At 37.2% G+C, this 17267-nt stretch overlaps 2 protein-coding genes across 2 annotated transcripts; one reads left to right on the top strand and one right to left on the bottom strand.

Moving 5' to 3' along the window:
* The first annotated feature begins 3019 nt into the window (after positions 1–3019).
* Positions 3020–7157, top strand: LOC125221871 (protein OBERON 4-like). The gene is given in 2 exon segments (XM_048124184.1): positions 3020–6435; positions 6438–7157. Coding segments are annotated over 2 exon segments (3474 nt in total). The 5' UTR covers positions 3020–3429; the 3' UTR covers positions 6906–7157.
* Positions 7158–8001: 844 nt separating this feature from the next.
* Positions 8002–14801, bottom strand: LOC125222601 (DNA topoisomerase 2). Its single transcript, XM_048125304.1, has 19 exons — positions 14152–14801; positions 13554–13846; positions 13416–13482; positions 13060–13339; positions 12782–12978; positions 12481–12699; positions 12218–12331; positions 12015–12128; positions 11712–11876; positions 11266–11607; positions 11054–11187; positions 10619–10973; positions 10353–10539; positions 10219–10268; positions 9672–10103; positions 9421–9592; positions 9276–9346; positions 9025–9121; positions 8002–8884 (listed from the first exon to the last, which is right to left on the bottom strand). The coding sequence occupies exons 1-19, from the start codon at positions 14716–14718 to the stop codon at positions 8286–8288; spliced, it is 4455 nt and encodes a 1484-aa protein (XP_047981261.1). The 5' UTR covers positions 14719–14801; the 3' UTR covers positions 8002–8285.
* Positions 14802–17267: the final 2466 nt, after the last annotated feature.

The raw sequence follows: 17267 nt of genomic DNA, 5'->3' as shown, positions 1-17267 counted from the left end.
TCAGTTCAACATGTAAATCATCTTTTCTAACACACTATTTTACTATATCTGAAATGTACTCCTATTTGGTACTACTATACATGATTTAAATCCACACAAATAAGTTGTTATGAACTGGTAAAATTCAGAGTAACCTTCTCTCTCCATCCCACCATTATCACATCTTCTCCTTTTTCTCTCTACTTTTATCTCATTACTTTTTTTTGTTAAAAGGCCAAAAGTGGTCTTGATAAAACGGTCATATGTTGGAGACCTCTTTTGGCCTTTACTCTACTTTTTTATTCTCTCCTTATAAAAACTATTCCATCTGTTCCGCAATAATACAAACATTTCTTTTCGGCACACGATTTAAGAAAAATTGTGTTAATTGAGTAGATGAAAAATAAAGTAAGAAATGAAGAAGATAAAAAGATAAAGAGAGAATAGAGTAAAAAACGAGGAGAAATGTGTTAGACCATCTCTAATCGTACACCAAAACTCATTTTTAGTGTAGATAATTTCTCCAACCATACACCAAGCTCAAACTTATTTTTGAGTTTTTCAATGAAATAACACCAAATATGGTGTTTACTCCAAAATTTTGAGTTTGAGTTTGAGTTTAATGTAAATGGTTGGAGATGGCCTTAGACTTTTACTAAAAAGTAAAATGACTGCACTACTATGGAACGTAAGGAGTACTAAATACCACTACCTTGGAACCCGTGCCTAAAAAAATGTGTCACGTATGGAATGAAAGGAGTACTACCAAATTTAGCAGCACACATGTGTATGATATAAGCACACCTAATTTCATCACTCGCGATTTTTGTATGTTAGGCATGGATTCAGTAATCCAGATCAGTATATAAACTTAATCAGATACAGATTAGTACGAGGATGTGAATAAGAATGGATATAAATAGATTCACCCTAACATTTTCAATTCTTTTGACATAACAAAATATCCCCAATCAGATATAGCACATGAGAATCAATGTAGTCCATAAGTCACGTGTCTTTGCACCACTATAGAAAGAGAGAAAATAAATTCCTTCGTTCAGGGAAATTTGCCACTTATTTTCATTTCAGTTTATCTCTAAAAATTTGTTACCTTTCATTTTACCATTTTTTGTAGTGGACCCTATATTCCACTAACTCATTTATAGTTATATTTTATTATAAAACTAATATATAAAAATAGGACTCACGGAGGTAGTAGTCACTATTGCTAGTACTACTATACTAAAATACTCCAACGGACTTTAAAATGAGAAAATGGACATCTCATTGTTTCTGAATGTACAAATACAAACACACTGAACACCGGAATTAAAATAACATAAACATCGAAATATAACTTCACATTTACGTCCCAACGAATTCAATAATACTTTCACAAGAGGGAGAAAAAGAAGAGAAAACTAGCATAATAAATATCAAAATGAACGTTTAAATTCAAAGTTATAATAAAGCTAAAATGAGAAAACAAATCTAGTATAACTATCATTGCGATTGATTTGTTTTTCTTTTTCTTTTCTAGAGCTAACATGGGTGATTTGAATTGGAGTATGTCCAATTTTATTAGAAGACATAACACTAGGTTGTACTTCTCTCTCCATCAACGAATAGCAGTCTGTCTTATTTTTTTCGGTGCAAGTTTTAAAAAATATTAAAAAGAAATAGGTGAAAGAAATAAAGTTAGGGGAATATGAACCCCACTTAAAAGAAATAAAGTTAGGGGAGTATATATGAGGGCACTCACAATGGTAGCCTTAAAATCTGGAGTTCATCTCAGAGTTTATCTACATTTTTTCCTATCATATCAGAAGCTCATCTCAGAGTTCATCTCATTTCCACATCATCACTATTTTATATTTTTTTACTTTTAATTGTTAATGTGAAATAAAACGATATAAAATAACAGGAAAAATAATCAAAGACAGCTAATAAAAAAAATAAATTTCATTAAAAAGAAAACATCCTACACTTAAAAAAAATACTCCGTAGAAAAATATAAACAAAAACTCTTGATAAAAATATTGAAAACATTGTGACTAGAGAGAAGTAAAATGTAGAATGAGATAAAATGAAGTGGGATGAATGTGAATATTTGCTGGGGAATGGGGTATATATAGGGGATAAAAAATGAATAAAAAAAGAAAATGAAATCGCCTCAACCGATGGATCTGTTTCGGGGCGGAGAGGCGATGAAGAATGGAATCCGGCTCCCGCTCCACAATGGGAGCCCATGATTGGGTGGTCGATCGTAGGTCTCTCGCTATCACCTATCAGCCATCATTGTGACTACCCTTAGTTTTAAATGATACGTGAGTGAAATGAGTTGGTGGAATGTAGAACGGTTTACCATTTATAGAAATAATGAATCGGGACTCCTATTCGCATACGGAAAGAATAATCCATTATTGTTGGTCACACGCAGCATCAAATAATATAATTAAATAAAATAAGGGCAAAATTGGAGTTTGCCTGTGCATGTGGAATTAGATCTCATCTGGACAAAAAACAAGAGTCAAATAGCAATTCTCAGGCGTCAAATCAATGCTTTCAACCACTCATCAATTTCATGTTTTTTAACACTACACTCCCTGCAAATATTAATTGGTGTTGTACAAAATAAACCATAGATTTATTGATTATTAATTGGTGTTGTCGAAATTTAATTCAATTTTTATTTAACTGTTGTATGATTGTATCCATGTTATGAAGTTTGACTGCGTAAAGCATTTGAATTTGAATTTGCTTAACCCAACGTCAGTCCATAAATTTATTGAAGAAAGCAAAAGATTAATATTTATAAAAATAAAAAACAAAACGATGACGTCGAAAGTCCTCCCAACCGATCAACTTTAACTTTTTCAAACAACAGTTGACTAATCTCGGTTGATCTAACGTGCACATGAGGCGCACTACGCACCCTGCCCCACCAGATTGTTTACAGTTCCCAAAGCCTTGACCGGTGTGCTATTATGCGCACTTTGCGTATTCAAGTCTTCATCTTTCTCCCAACCCCACTACTTTAACATTTCCCGTTGACTGAACTCAAATCAAATCCCCAACTCCATACAAATCCCCCACGCGCCGCTTTCCTCTCCGCCCACCATTCAATTCCTTTCCTTCTACCTAAAGCTTCGACTTCGAATTTGAGGCTTTTTTGTTGCGAGACTAGGGTTAGGCTGGTGAAGTAGAGCTGACGCTTCTGCCTCCTTTCTCTTTGTTTAATTGTTGATCAATTTCTGCAATTGAGGATATGACTTGCTTCGTATTCTGTCAGCTCAGTTAATCGGCATTTAGTGGTTGATTTGAAATTTTGAGTCGATCTGTTGGTTAATTGTATCAGTGTTGTTGTACCGCAGGAGGTTATTTTGGTGGTTCGTTTGCTTAATTTAATGTTATTATGTTTGTGATAATTGATTATTGAGACTGGAAATTATGAAGAGGTTGAGGTCCAGTGATGATCTGCACTCGTACGGGGAGAAGGGTGCTCTGAAAGATTGGGGGAGAAGAGAAGATGAGGCTGCTCCCCAGCGTTCATCTTCGTCTTTGCACAGGAGCTCTTACTACAGACCATCTGAGAGTGGGAGGAAGGTCTTATCCTCATCAACAGCCAGGTATGATCGGTTAGAAGATGAGAGGGAGAGTTCAAAGTTGATTAGGAAGAGGCCGGATTATGATTTGGAGAGTTATGAGAGGAGAAAGAGTTATGATCGCCATAAAGACGGGAATGGGAATGGGAGTGGGAACGATAGAGGGATATTGAGCTCATCGCCGAGGGCTGGTTATGGAATGGATCAGATGTATCGTTCTCAGAGCTTTTCTGCGCCTAGGAGAGACTTTCCCAAGGGGTTTAGGTCGGAGAGGGATAGGCCTAAAAGGGAGGGTATTGGTGCATCGTGGAGGAGATTCGGTAGTGGGAAAGATGTTGATGACGGGGCCAGGAGTGGCAGTGAGGCAAGTAGAGGAACTAGAGTGGAATCAAAGGAAGTTGGGAAGGCAAAGTCTCCCCAGGGATTCAGAGATGCAAAATCTCCAGCCTGGTCCAAGGATTCAGGAAGTGAGCGATCAAAGAGTGTTGAATGCAAGAAGTCTGAAGAAATGCAAGTAGAGAGTGGCGGTCCAAGCAGTGAACGAGAAGAAGGAGAGCTGGAACCTGATCCTCAACCCGATGTGCCTCTTGCGAAGCCAATTGAAGAGGAAGCTGCTGATAAACAGACTTCGCCTAAGAAGCAGCTCCATAATGAACCCCAGGCTGAAAACGAAATTTCACTGGAAAAGGCGAGTTCCTCATCAGTAGAAAAGGGGAACATGACTAAAGGGGACAGCTGTGACGAGCAAGCTGTAGACAGACAATCTAAGGAGGCTGAAGATGTTATTAGCCAAAATGCTGACTTGCCTGATTATCGGGATACGTCAATCCAAGCGGTGATGGAAAATAGAGATGATAATGATGCAAAAGGAGAAAATCAAGGTGGTGACCTTGCAAGGGATGATGGAACTGAAGGCTGCTTGGAGGAGGTTGCAGATAGCAGATGTGATGAGAAACTATCAACTTTACAGGAGCAACAGGAAGACAGGATTGTTAACAATCAAGTCAATGCAGATGATGTGGAAGTGGCAGGAAGTGTCCAGGCAATGGGCAAAAACGAGTTGCCTACTACAGAGAAAGCAGCCCCAAGTATGAAAGACAAGGGCAAAAGTGTTGCTTTATTGCCCTCTGATGGTATTCTCCTCACAGAGAATTTGGAGGTTGATAACAAACCAAAGGACCTCATAGAAAGTAGAGACATTGAAATGGAAGGCCCAAGTACCAGGGGATTCCAGTTTTTCTCAACTGATCCAATTAAAAAGCCAGAGAAAGTGGAGCAATCAACTCATAGTAAGCCTAACGATGATAAATTGGCTCTTGACCTTTCTCTTAGCTTGCCAAATGTATTATTGCCAATTGGTTCTCAGAGACAAGCTCCGGGTTCTCCTAGTCATACAAGGAGTGTTCAATCATTTGCTAGCTCGTTTCGAACAAATTCTGATGGGTTTACAGCTTCAATGTCGTTTTCTGGGTCCCATCAGTTTACTCACAACCCTAGCTGTTCTCTGACTCATAATGCACTTGATTACGAGAAATCTGTTGGTAGCAAGCCACTATTTCAAGGGGTGGACTGGAAAGCCTTGTCTTTGGAGGAGGCTAAGAGTAAGGAGGGTTCTGCTTATCAAGGAATGCCATCAAGAGAAAATGTCTTGAATCAGCAGTCTCAAGTATCCCAAGGCAACTCCAGTGGACAAGCTGCCCAGCAAAATATGAGAGTTACTGGAGGAAGCTCCAAGATGCCGATTGGTCTTGAAAGGCAATTTAGTAGTAAACAGTTGTCTGGAGCTCAAGGTTTTGGCACTTATGATCATGGACCAGAATATTTGAAAGACCACAGGCAATCTCGGACTGAGAAAGATTCAGGTAGTTTAGAAATGAACAATGGCAGGGATAGTAAAGATCAAGACTTGGGAGTTGGCACTGACCTTGCTGAGTCTATAGTCACCATGATTGTCTCTGAACCAATACATACAATGGCTCGGAGGTTTAATGACATGAATGCGAAGCACGTTCCATCTATTAAAGAGTTTGCCCGTGATATAATCTCAAACCCTGTAAAGCAGTGGCAGTTGAGTGCTTTGCAGAAGGCATTACAGAAGAGGTCAGACGTTACTCTGGATATGCTACTAAATGCAAATCGTACCCAGTTGGAGATATTGGTGGCTTTGAAAACAGGGCTTCGTGAATTTGTTCTGCCGAAATATGATATCGCAACCTCAGATTTGGCAGAAATATTTCTCAATATGCGATGTAGAAATCTCAATTGCCGCAGTCTTCTTCCTGTGGATGAATGTGACTGCAAAATATGTTCGCAGCGGAGTGACTTTTGCAGGGATTGCATGTGTCTTGTGTGTTCAAAGTTTGACATGGCATCTAACACCTGTAGTTGGGTTGGTTGTGATGTATGCTTACATTGGTGCCATGCAGATTGTGGGTTACGAGAATCTCATATAAGAAATGGTCGCAGTGCATCCGGTGCTCAAGGCACCACAGAAATGCAGTTCTACTGTGTTGCCTGTGATCATCCCTCTGAGATGTTTGGTTTTGTAAAGGAAGTTTTTCAGAACTTCATCAAAGAGTGGACTGCAGAAAATCTTTCTAGAGAACTTGAATATGTGAGAAGAATATTTTACGCCAGTGAGGATGTTAGAGGGAAACAACTCCATGAAATTGCTGTGCGGATGCTGTCTAGATTGGCTAACAGATCAGATTTTCAGGAGGTGCAGAGTCATATAATAAACTTTTTCACTGGTATGTTTGCTCTACCTTCTCATTCCAACATGCATTATATTGCAGCTGAAAGAGCATCTTATGAACTTACGTGTAGTGGGCAAGCCTAAAAGTAAAAATACAAAATCTCTTTTGCTCTACTGTTTATCCAGAAAAGGCTCCTCTCTTGGGAGATCCGGTCGATTTAATCCATGACTACGACACCAATAAGAATGATAAATACACAGTGAACATGGATATCCCAAAAATTGCCCAAAAAGAGCCTATATTTGATGAACTGGAGAGCATTGTGAGAATCAAACAGGCTGAGGCTAAGATGTTTCAACAACGTGCAGAGGATGCAAGAAAGGAATCTGAAGCTCTGAAACGCATTTCAGTGACCAAAAGCGAAAGAATTGAAGAAGAATACACAAGCCGGATAACCAAACTTCGTTTGGCTGAAGCTGAGGAGATGCGAAAGCAGAAGGTGGAAGAGCTCCAGGCTCTCGAAAGAGGCTATCACGAATACTTCAGTATGAAAATGAGGATGGAAACAGATATCAAGGATCTTCTTTTGAAGATGGAAGCAACAAGAAGGAATCTCAGGACATGATTGACAAGGTTAGTGTTGGATGAACTCTCAGTTTCATTGGTAATGTGGCAGGGAGTTTTCGTCTGGTGTTTTGTATCGTGGGCGGATTGACTAATGTGTTTGTTGGTCGATCTGTAGGTTTATCAGTCTTGTTTAATGCAGTGTAGTACTAACTGAAATCTGTACAAAGGGTTGCTAATCTCCCAGTATAGGTTGGAAATATTCCTTGTAATGAAACAGAATATGCTATCAGACTTGGTATTATTTTTTCAATCCACAAGTTCCCAAATTCATTAGTTGGACTTTTGTATGGTATTTTCTTCGTATTTATTTCTTATTTTTTTCAGCAATTTGATGATGAGCTGACACGCGTTAAATAGAAACTTTGAGACAGTACGAGTTTTAATACGAAATTGGTAAAGTACGAGAGATAGAAAAAAAGGGCTTACCAAAAATAGAAAAAAAAAAAAAAAGGCTTCTTTTTTGGGACAGATCAAAATAAAAAAGAAGACTATTTTTATGGAATGAATGGATTATCTAACTTACCCATTCTCTCCTCTACAATATTATTATGATCTTGTCTTTGTATAGATTTTTCGTTTATCAACTCAGTTTTAATTTTATTCAAATTTATTAGATGAGATGATTGAGACTCAAATATTTTACCATGATTGATTATTTAATTTTAGAAAGAAAAACAAATTAGAAATATCTATTTATCATAACAATTAACCCAAATATGTAAAACAATGACAAAATTTTATGTCTTAACTTACTTACACATCGAAAAGAAAATTTATTATTCCCTGACTAAGTTGTTGGGAGTTTTGCAAATATTCATACGAAAAAATTTATAATGAAAATTTATAATGAAAAAAAAATAAAAAGAATACAAATTGACTAGAAGTTGCAAATATTCATACGAAAAATAATCACAACTTCCCCTCATAAACAAAAAAGAATACGAAAAAAAATACCATCAACTATCAACAAATAAAAGGGGGAAAAAAGACTTGACTTAATCTCAACTTAAATTCTATAGTTCTAATTATAACAAAAAATATGCAAGACAAGTTTCAATGATTAAAGTGTAGTAAAATTTTCTGCTAACACAGGAAGATAAAACTAACTCAATTAGAAGAGAGTAACAAATTAGCCAGTCATACAAAATAAAAGTTGAGGAACCAATTGCCACAGTAATAGACAAAACAAACCAATTTTGGTCTAACATGATGAATTCCATAAAATGGAATCAAAATCATAAGATAAAATTTTGGTTCTGCCTATAAAATGGAAACAATTTTATAGGCAGGTGAATTCCATAACATGATGCAAAGTCAGCCATACACAAAGACTCATACAAATACGCCTTAACCTTGTCCCGGAACAAGCAAACGTAATCTAATCATCATCTTCTTCACTGAAGTCAGAGTCTTCTTCATGAGCAGTGTCATCATCATCATCAGCCTGATCACTCTCAGAATCACTTATGACATACTTCGTCGTCAGAGTCCGGTTGGCCCTCTTTGGTCTAACTACCGACGGGGCTGCATCAGTCCCACTTCCCAAAGTAGAAGCAGAGGCTTCTGAAGCATCCTCTTCTTCATCATCATCAACATTGATAGTCCTTCCAAGAATAGAACCACTCTTCTTGTTAAATGGTGATGCTCTCATCTTCCTCACTTTCTTATCCGGAGAAACTTCTACAGGCTTCAGTACTTGGGTGATCAGCGTCTGCCCAACAAGCTGAGGTTGTTTGCTAGCTGGACCTCTTTTCTTTGTCGCAGCTGGAGGAGGTTTGCCTACTGCTTTGCCGTTTGCTGGTTTTCTTCCGCCCTTCTTTTTCTTCTCTTCAATCTCAAAATCATCATCAATGATTTCCACAATATTATCATCACTGTCATTAATCTCTGAAACACTTGATAACGTCGTCTTCTTTGCAACACCCCTTTTGGCTGCTTGATTGTTAGTTGGCACCTGGGACACCCCTGATTCCATATCTGTGCAAATGTGAATTGGCTTATTTTTTTCATAATAAATACTCATATAACTAAAGAATTATCCATTCTTAGTTTTAATACTTCCAGTATGCATAAGAATAGCCCAAATATATTACTAAAGAATTATCCATTCTATTTACCTTCTGAACGATCAGGAGAAGAGTTAAAATTGTAAGCAGCCATTCTCTGTCTAAGATCAGATATTTCATCTTCATCTTCATCGGCAGTTGAAGTGACCTGCCATTTTTTCAATATATTGTCACAATATTTAATAGAGCAGACAGCATTCTTATCAATATCTAGTCTCATTCTTTCACACTTCACAATTTTTCAATAGGGCACACAGCATTCATAGAAACTAAAATTCATAGATGATAATCATGCATTTTACCTTAGCAGCTGGTGCCTTCTTCTTATTAGCAGGTGGCCTGCCTCTCGGTTTCTTGACTTCGGCAGCTTTATCTGATAATAGAAATGGAGATTATTACATAACTATATAAAGAAATTGTTATATAGAATATTCTGTTATAACCAACCAGTTTGAGGAATAGTGTTCTGAGAAACTTCCATAGGGTCGTCAGCAGGTTCCTTCTTGGTTGTTGTCTTCTGGGTCTTCTTTCGTGGATTTTTTTGTTGTCCTTTTGCATATGCACCCTCATGTATCCTTTTTCTATCCTCCTCCCATTTTTTCTCATATTTATTTAAATCCTATACAATTGCTAATATCAGCAACAGCCAGATTTGAGTAAAACAAAACATCACCAACTGAATCAATTTTACATCTCACCTCAACAAGTTTGGCTTCCAAAGCATCAATATCTCTCATCCACAACATCTTCACTGATGTTGATTTCAGGTCTTCAACTTCTGCCACACGCTTTGCCCTCTCAGCAAGCAACTCTTGCATCTTTTCAAGAGTTAAGGTATTAATTGATAACAACAGCAAGTAGTCATAATCACTAGAAGAAACACCCTGAGCTATTGGCACTTCACTGGACTCTTCAGATTCCTCTGCATCATTAGATGCGCCGGCTACAGAAACTTCAGGAGCATTTTCCTTCTTAGGAAAAGGAGTGAAACCCTTCGCCTTCAACTCAAGAAACAAATCAGCCCTTTTCCTGTTGCTCACAATGATGCTACCTTCAACAACACCTTGTATAAATCTACACTTGTTGTCACATTTCAACATCTCCTTCTCAAGGATGGCCAACACAGCTTTCTGCAATGAATTAGACAATTGGTAAGTTATAGATTCACTTGGAAAAAGCCAAAGCATATCCTAGACAGCATAAGAACAAAACGAAGGAAATATCTTAGCCGTAATAAAAACTTGCTTTTCTTTTGTCATAGAATTCCAGCCTTAGATAAAAGAATTCTTCAAGAACTGCATAGAGAGAAGATCAAATCAGTCCTTCACATCTAAGCTTAACATAAACAGATTTAGTTAATTCAATATTATGCCACGTACTCTGTTCAGGAGTGTCATATTTCTTTATTACACCTCGCGAGTCAAAAAGATGCATGTTACTTGTGCTGATAGAAGTGGATAGCCTTAATTTCTTTAGCAAACCCTCTTGCTTGACAGCTGGAAGTTTCTCCTCCGACATACAAACTGAGAAATGTACTATTTCTCCACCACTGTTGTCGCAGAACTCCTGATATACAAAGAATAATTAAAAATATACTTATTATTTTCTTTCATATCTACACTATCAAGATTAACATTTTACATACCTTGATGAAAGGATCTGTGCTCTTATCATTGTCAGCTGAAACAGACTCCAAAAACTCTTTGTAATCTTGAGTCCACTTTCGGATTGGAAGCTCAGTAATCCTTATAGTATTCTCATCCACCTCCTCTATATTTCCAGAAACAGTGTAGCTTCCGGTATCCTTCACCACATTTTTTTCAATTGAACCAATGAATCCTTTATACCATGGATGCATTGCCTCCATTGGTTCATCATTCAACAAGTGCCTAATATTTCTAATAATGTCAACAGGGTTGTAATTAGGTACAAAGGAACTCCATCCAGTGCCTATTCCTTCACTTCCATTCACTAAAACCATTGGTATGATTGGTATGTACCTGTAGTGAAAACACAGCATCAGATACAAATCATCCCCAGAACCTCATAACAACATATCCCACGAATTATTAAAGCTTACCATGTAGGTTCAATTAACTGCCCATCCTCATTTAAATAGTTCAGTAGAATATCATCTGCTTTCGGAAACAAAAATCTTGTTACTGGAGCTAGTTGCGTGTAAATGTACCTAGAACTGGCATGATCTTTGCCACCCTGAGAGTAGAAGCCCACATATCATGAGATACTACAATAGTTTTGGCTAAAAGTAACATCAGTAAGATGAATTAATACCTGGCCTCGAGTACCAAATTGACCATTTGGTAGTAGAAGATTTATATTATTGCTCCCGACAAAATCTTGAGCCATACCAATTATGGTACCAGCAAGGCTCTGCTCTCCATGATGATAAGCTGAATGTTCTGATACATAACCACAAAATTGTGCCACTTTTGCTTCCTTGATAAAGTTCCTCTTGAAAGAACAGAAAAGTATCTTTCTTTGTCCAGGTTTCAATCCATCAACCATGGATGGAATTGATCTCTGAACATCTGCTATTGAGAACAATATCAGTTCCTTGTGAACAAAGTCGCGGTACTTAATGTGTTTGTCCACATCATCAAGGAATGTACCAGGCTGCACAACAAGAAAGTTGAAAGTAATTGAAAATCATAATACTTGTGAGTGGGACGATAAATCTAAATGTGGCAAATGAACAGTGCACTAATCCAGCTTCAAACCTCAAATTGTCGGAGCCAACTTTTTCGGGCTTCTATCTTCTTCTTACTGAAAGCAAGTTCAATTGCCTCGCCATCTTCATCGTTCTCCCAAACAAAATCTTTCTTGTGTTTTTCAAGGTCTCGAAAGTACTCCTTTGCTTCTTCACCTGTACTAGTTCCCAGTCCCTGTAATTATTATGACATAGAGAACAGTGGTATAGTTTAAATTGAGGGGATGTAAATAGTTTTAATTACTATCAGTTAAACAGCAAATAATGCTGAATTTCACAAACAAGCACAAGTATATCCCAGAGGACGGCAAACCTTGTAGTACTTTATGGTCCAATTTTTCGCATCAGGCCCCAATCTCTCTTTCCATGCTTCATACTGAGGCATGGTATAAAACGCTTCTATTCTTCTTCCATCCCTATGTTTGGCCTGAATTAAGAAATGGTAAGAAATTAGTGTAAAAAGTATCACAGCTTGTCAAAATAATAATCACAAGCTTGCCCACTTCATTTTCGAACCTTGACGATAGGGGTGATGAACTCCAAAAGAAATGAAGGAACTTTGAGCAATGCTGGCCAGAATGAATGGAATAAATTGATTAACAAACCCTTGATGTGGGAACCATCATGATCCTGCACGCGACCAAATAGTGGATTTAAACGACCAAAAGAAATCAAAATCTAGCATACAACAGAATGCTGTAACACGGAATGGTATGGAAGTAACCAGCAATCTGTGTCATGGCTGTGGTAAACTAAATCAATATAGATAAGAAAGAAACCTGATCAGTCATGATCATCACGTGACCATACTTGAGTGACTTGAGTGATTTGTTATCATCATATTTTACACCATGCTGGAGACCAAGAATCTGCTTGAGCTTAGTAAACTCAGCATTTTGCATTATCTGAGTATGGCTTGCTTCCCTCACATTGAGCAACTTTCCTCTCAGAGGAAACACACCATAGTGTTTTTTCCCGATAATTGTGAGCCCAGCAATCTGGAAAGATAAAGTTCATAAGCTTCCTACCAAATTCAAATAGGTTCTTTCTGTCTGAGCTATAATCTGAATGAAAACTTACTGCTAGTGCCTTGGCAGAATCTCCTTCTGTTAAAATCAACGTGCACTGATCTGCTTCTTTTTTACCCCACTCATGAGCTTCAGAATGCTTCTCTACGAGGACCCTTTTGTTTTTTGATCCATCTGTTTTTTTAAGATCCTTCTGTTGTTTGAACTCGGCCCATTCCTCGATATTCTTCATTATGTCCGACTTAGCCACTGCATGTACGAATTTGAAGCATTAGAAAATCCGGATGGAAAATTGTATGGAAGATAGGCTTATGGAAAAGTAAAAATAACCTTTGTCTAAGAATTTCGATGTGAAATCCCAAGAGGAGCCAAAACTTCCTGCTCGGAGTGTCAAGGTCTCCTTTGTTTGAGAGTCAAAAGCAGGGTTGTCAATGAGTGCATTGACAAATACCCACAAATGATTTTTCACATTATGAGGTTTGATCTCAATGCTTTTGCTCTTCTTGTTCTTGTTATTTATAACAGTAACAAGATGGCTTGCTATCTTATTAGTAACATAATCAACATGAGTCCCGCCTTTGGTTGTTGCAATTCCATTGACAAAGCTGACCTGCACAAACCAACAGATAAATTAGGCACAACATTCTGATTGGTATACAGATCAAGGCAAACCATGGATGATGTACCTGTTGAAATTGTCCATCACTTCGACTTATACAAATCTGCCACCTATCATGCACATGCTCCTCAAATCTGTCATATGAAGAATGAATCTGTTAGCAAATAGTCGTGAAGAAAATTCTAATCCAGTAAAAGGCAATTACCTAGGGAGCGGGTCTGAGTCGGAAGCAGCTACAGATTTCAAATAAAGTTCGCAGTAATTTGAAAACGTTTTGAACTGAAACATCTGTCCGTTCAATTCCACCTTGACTGTTTTACCAAGGCATCCAGCAACATCAATCACACGTTTCTTCATTAGGGCAACAACATCATCCTCCAAACAAGTCATGCTAAATTTTGCCAAATCTGGCTTGAAAGTAATCTTAGTCCAATTCTCACTAGCTCTGCATTTCGAAACTGTAGGCTCAGATTTTGCTCCCATGTTATTGGAGAAAACCTGAATAACACCATGACCATGTTAGAATCATTACGAGACTGAATCCTACCATTTATAAGATACACAAATGAGAATTAAGAACTGCATAAATGTGAATCCTATCAATTCGAAATTGCCTCAACATAATGTGTAAATTAATCCTCACGTATCTCAAACAGGGATAACACAATCGAGCATGGCAAACTTAAATTCAGAAAAACACACATGGACAGTAAACCTAGAAATTGGGGGAAACAAAAATCAAGATAAAAAAAAAGAAAAGAAAATATGGCGAAGTATTACAAAATCTCAGAGACGAGTCATACCTGCTTGTACTTTTTCTGCCTCTTACCATCCGCAGTCTCGACCACAAACTCGGTGGAGAATATGTTGGTGAGCTTAGCCCCATAGCCGTTCCTCCCACCCGTCGTCTTCTTCTCATCGTCATCGTAATTGCTACTAGTCAACAAATGCCCAAATATCAATTCCGGCACATAGACCCCTTCCTCCTGGTGAATCTCAACAGGAATCCCATCCCCAGTGTTGTAGACGCTAATAGTGTTGGATTCGACGTCTATGGTGACCTTCACCGAGTCCATCTTGGGGTCCCTCTGCTTGTTGTCGGCTGCGTTGACGAGAATTTCGTCGAAGATCTTGTAAAGACCGGGGACATACGTGACCGATCTCTGAACCATCTGGTCGTTGTCGTAGACCCACAGGGTTTGTGTGTGTTTCTCCACGGAACCGATGTAGGTGTCGGGGCGGAGGAGGATGTGTTCCAGCTGCGATTTCTTCTGGTACATTTGCTCGATGGTTTTCTTGCTGGCGGCGGCGGCGATTGGAATATTGGCATTGTTGCTGGAGGTTAGGGGAGCCTTCTTGGCTCCGGCCATGGCGAATTAGGGTTTGGTTGAGAGAGGGGAGACAACGAGAGAGTGTCTTTTGGGGAAAATGGAGAGTGTGGGAGAGAGGGAGGAAATGAGGGTTAAAAATGGCGGAGTGATGGTACGGCGCCTCAGATTTGAATTTTGAAATTTGAATTCAATCCGGCTTCACTTTTCGTTTCGGATCTCGCCCGTTTTAATCATCCGAATAAGCAAAACCCAATCCTTTTTTTTCAACTTCTTTAGGAATCACCTTTTTCCTTGTATTATTGTAATTATTGCATATTGTATATTTGTATTTCCAATCCATTTTAAATTGGGAATATATAGTACTATAATTTTTATACATTTTCATTTTAATTTTATATACTATATGTTTGGGTTTTCACAAAAATCATTTGAAAATGTATCTCCTACATGCCCAATATATATTTTTATACTACATTTTAGGCTCCTTCATAATTAAAAAAAATTAACTATACCATGGTTGGGCTGGGTTTAATAAAGAATCATTAAGTCCATGTTTTGAATTAAAGCTTAGTCAGTATTTAAATGCTAATTAATTAGTTTGGCTAGTTTAATTTATGTTAGTGAACCAAAATTCTGCAATCTCGTGTGAATTAAGTCTTCGAATTTAATTATTTTCATAAATCAAAACCCCGATTTAATTAAAGCACAATGCTAGAAAAGTAAAAGAAAGGCATAAATTAGAATATGCATATCATCATGCGATTATATTTCCTCGAAGCTTGTCTAAAAAGGGAGAACCGACTGGAAACTAACATTGTGAAGCGGGGAATTATTTTCAAAAATATTGAAAAGCATACGAGGTGAATTTTTCTATCCTACGTACTAATATGGATAAAAATAAAATTATTTTCAATTGATTTTTGTGAAAACTCAAACCTATGTTCATGCTCATATATACAAATGTATATACTGGGCATGGCTTCATAATTTTTAGGCTCGATGAAAGGAGCCTAAAATGTACGTATAATTTTTAGGCTCGAGGAAAGGAGCCTAAAATGTATAGTTAATTTTTTTTAAAAAAATTCAGTGATAGACTACAGTATGAAAATTAATTATTACTACTATCAAATTACATCTCCCTCATTTTGCATCACACGTTGTTCATAGGAAACGCAAAGGTTAGGAGCTTTTATGATCGGTGAGAGAAAACAATACAACAGTCCCACCCAGTGGCGGACGCAGAAATGAACGTGAGTATGGGTTAAATTTTCAAAATTTATCTTAAAAATAACTTTATAGGTAATTTAGATTATTAATAGGGGCTTTTATATAACAATGTGTATAAAATATGAATAAATTTTAGAACTTTGTAGTAGAAAAAAATAAAAAAAATGAATTCATTAGGAGCTAAAAAGCCCCAACCCAATTGCATAAAGGTTCGCCAGTGGTCCCACCGTCAGACTTGGGATTAATCCATTTTCAAAGATTGTCGACATGTTAATTTACTTGATAGCTGATGCTATAGTTTCTTGGAAATTTTGTCTAGTGTTAGGAATTTTAGAAATTGCACTCAAATGGCCAAAACTATTGTGAAATGTGAATTTAATTAAATTGGAATGTTGAATTTACGTGTTGTTAGTAGAAGAGTACCAAAATCCAACTAATGGGAATTTAGCTTTTATGAGGGAATCTTGCTCAAAATACATCACCAAGACACACCAGTCAGATTTTTTTTAAAAAATAGGGATTACTGTTTAGTTAATTTGATCTTTATTCACACAACAGAATTGTACATCTAATTCATATTGTATTCTAATTCACAAGATGGCATATGACTGGGTAAAGCTAATTTGTGGAGTTTAACATTTACTATTAGTTTTGAGAATCTAGTCATGGGTGACGTTGAGTTTTGCATATGAATCAAATTGAGCAACTTGACATATCTGCCATGTAGATGCTCGAGGATGGTTTGCATAATTAAAAATTTAAAATGTTGCTTGACTCTAGCCCAATTGATTCTAAGGCGTTTGAGCCAGTCGAATAAAAGGAAAAGGATGCATGATGTATTGTCATATACGAAGTATACATTATGAAGTGTGAAATTTAAAGAGCAATACTTGTGTTGTATAAAATTAAGCAAGATAAAGCTCATGTGTAACTTGTTTTCCAGCTTTGGACCAAGGTGTGTGTCACATAAATTAACCCACTAATCAGACCTCGACGAATGAGTATCAAGGTTGGAAAATATAAAACGACGAAATAACAAAAAAATGGGCGCATATTATTCATTTGATTTCCAAAGGATAAATGTGAAATTAATAAAAACAACAATTACGTTCCACTATTTTTTTACGTTAACTTTTTTTTACATTATTTAAAATCCGTGCACAAGTCAACTAGGACGAAGGAAGTAGTACAATTTAGCAAACCAAATATGACGTAACTATGACCAAGATACAAAACTACCATTCCACACATGAGAGATCCAAATGACACCATCAGACAACTTTTCCCTAATCATAACTAGATGTATTTCGTCATGAGCTTAGCCACATAGCCAAACACGCCCTAATCACTAGAGGATAGAA

Source organism: Salvia hispanica, chromosome 4 (genome assembly GCF_023119035.1).
Source record: "Salvia hispanica cultivar TCC Black 2014 chromosome 4, UniMelb_Shisp_WGS_1.0, whole genome shotgun sequence".
Taxonomy (NCBI): Eukaryota; Viridiplantae; Streptophyta; class Magnoliopsida; order Lamiales; family Lamiaceae; genus Salvia; species Salvia hispanica.
Note: the sequence above shows the minus strand (reverse complement) of the source record. Positions and strands in the feature narration are given on the sequence as shown.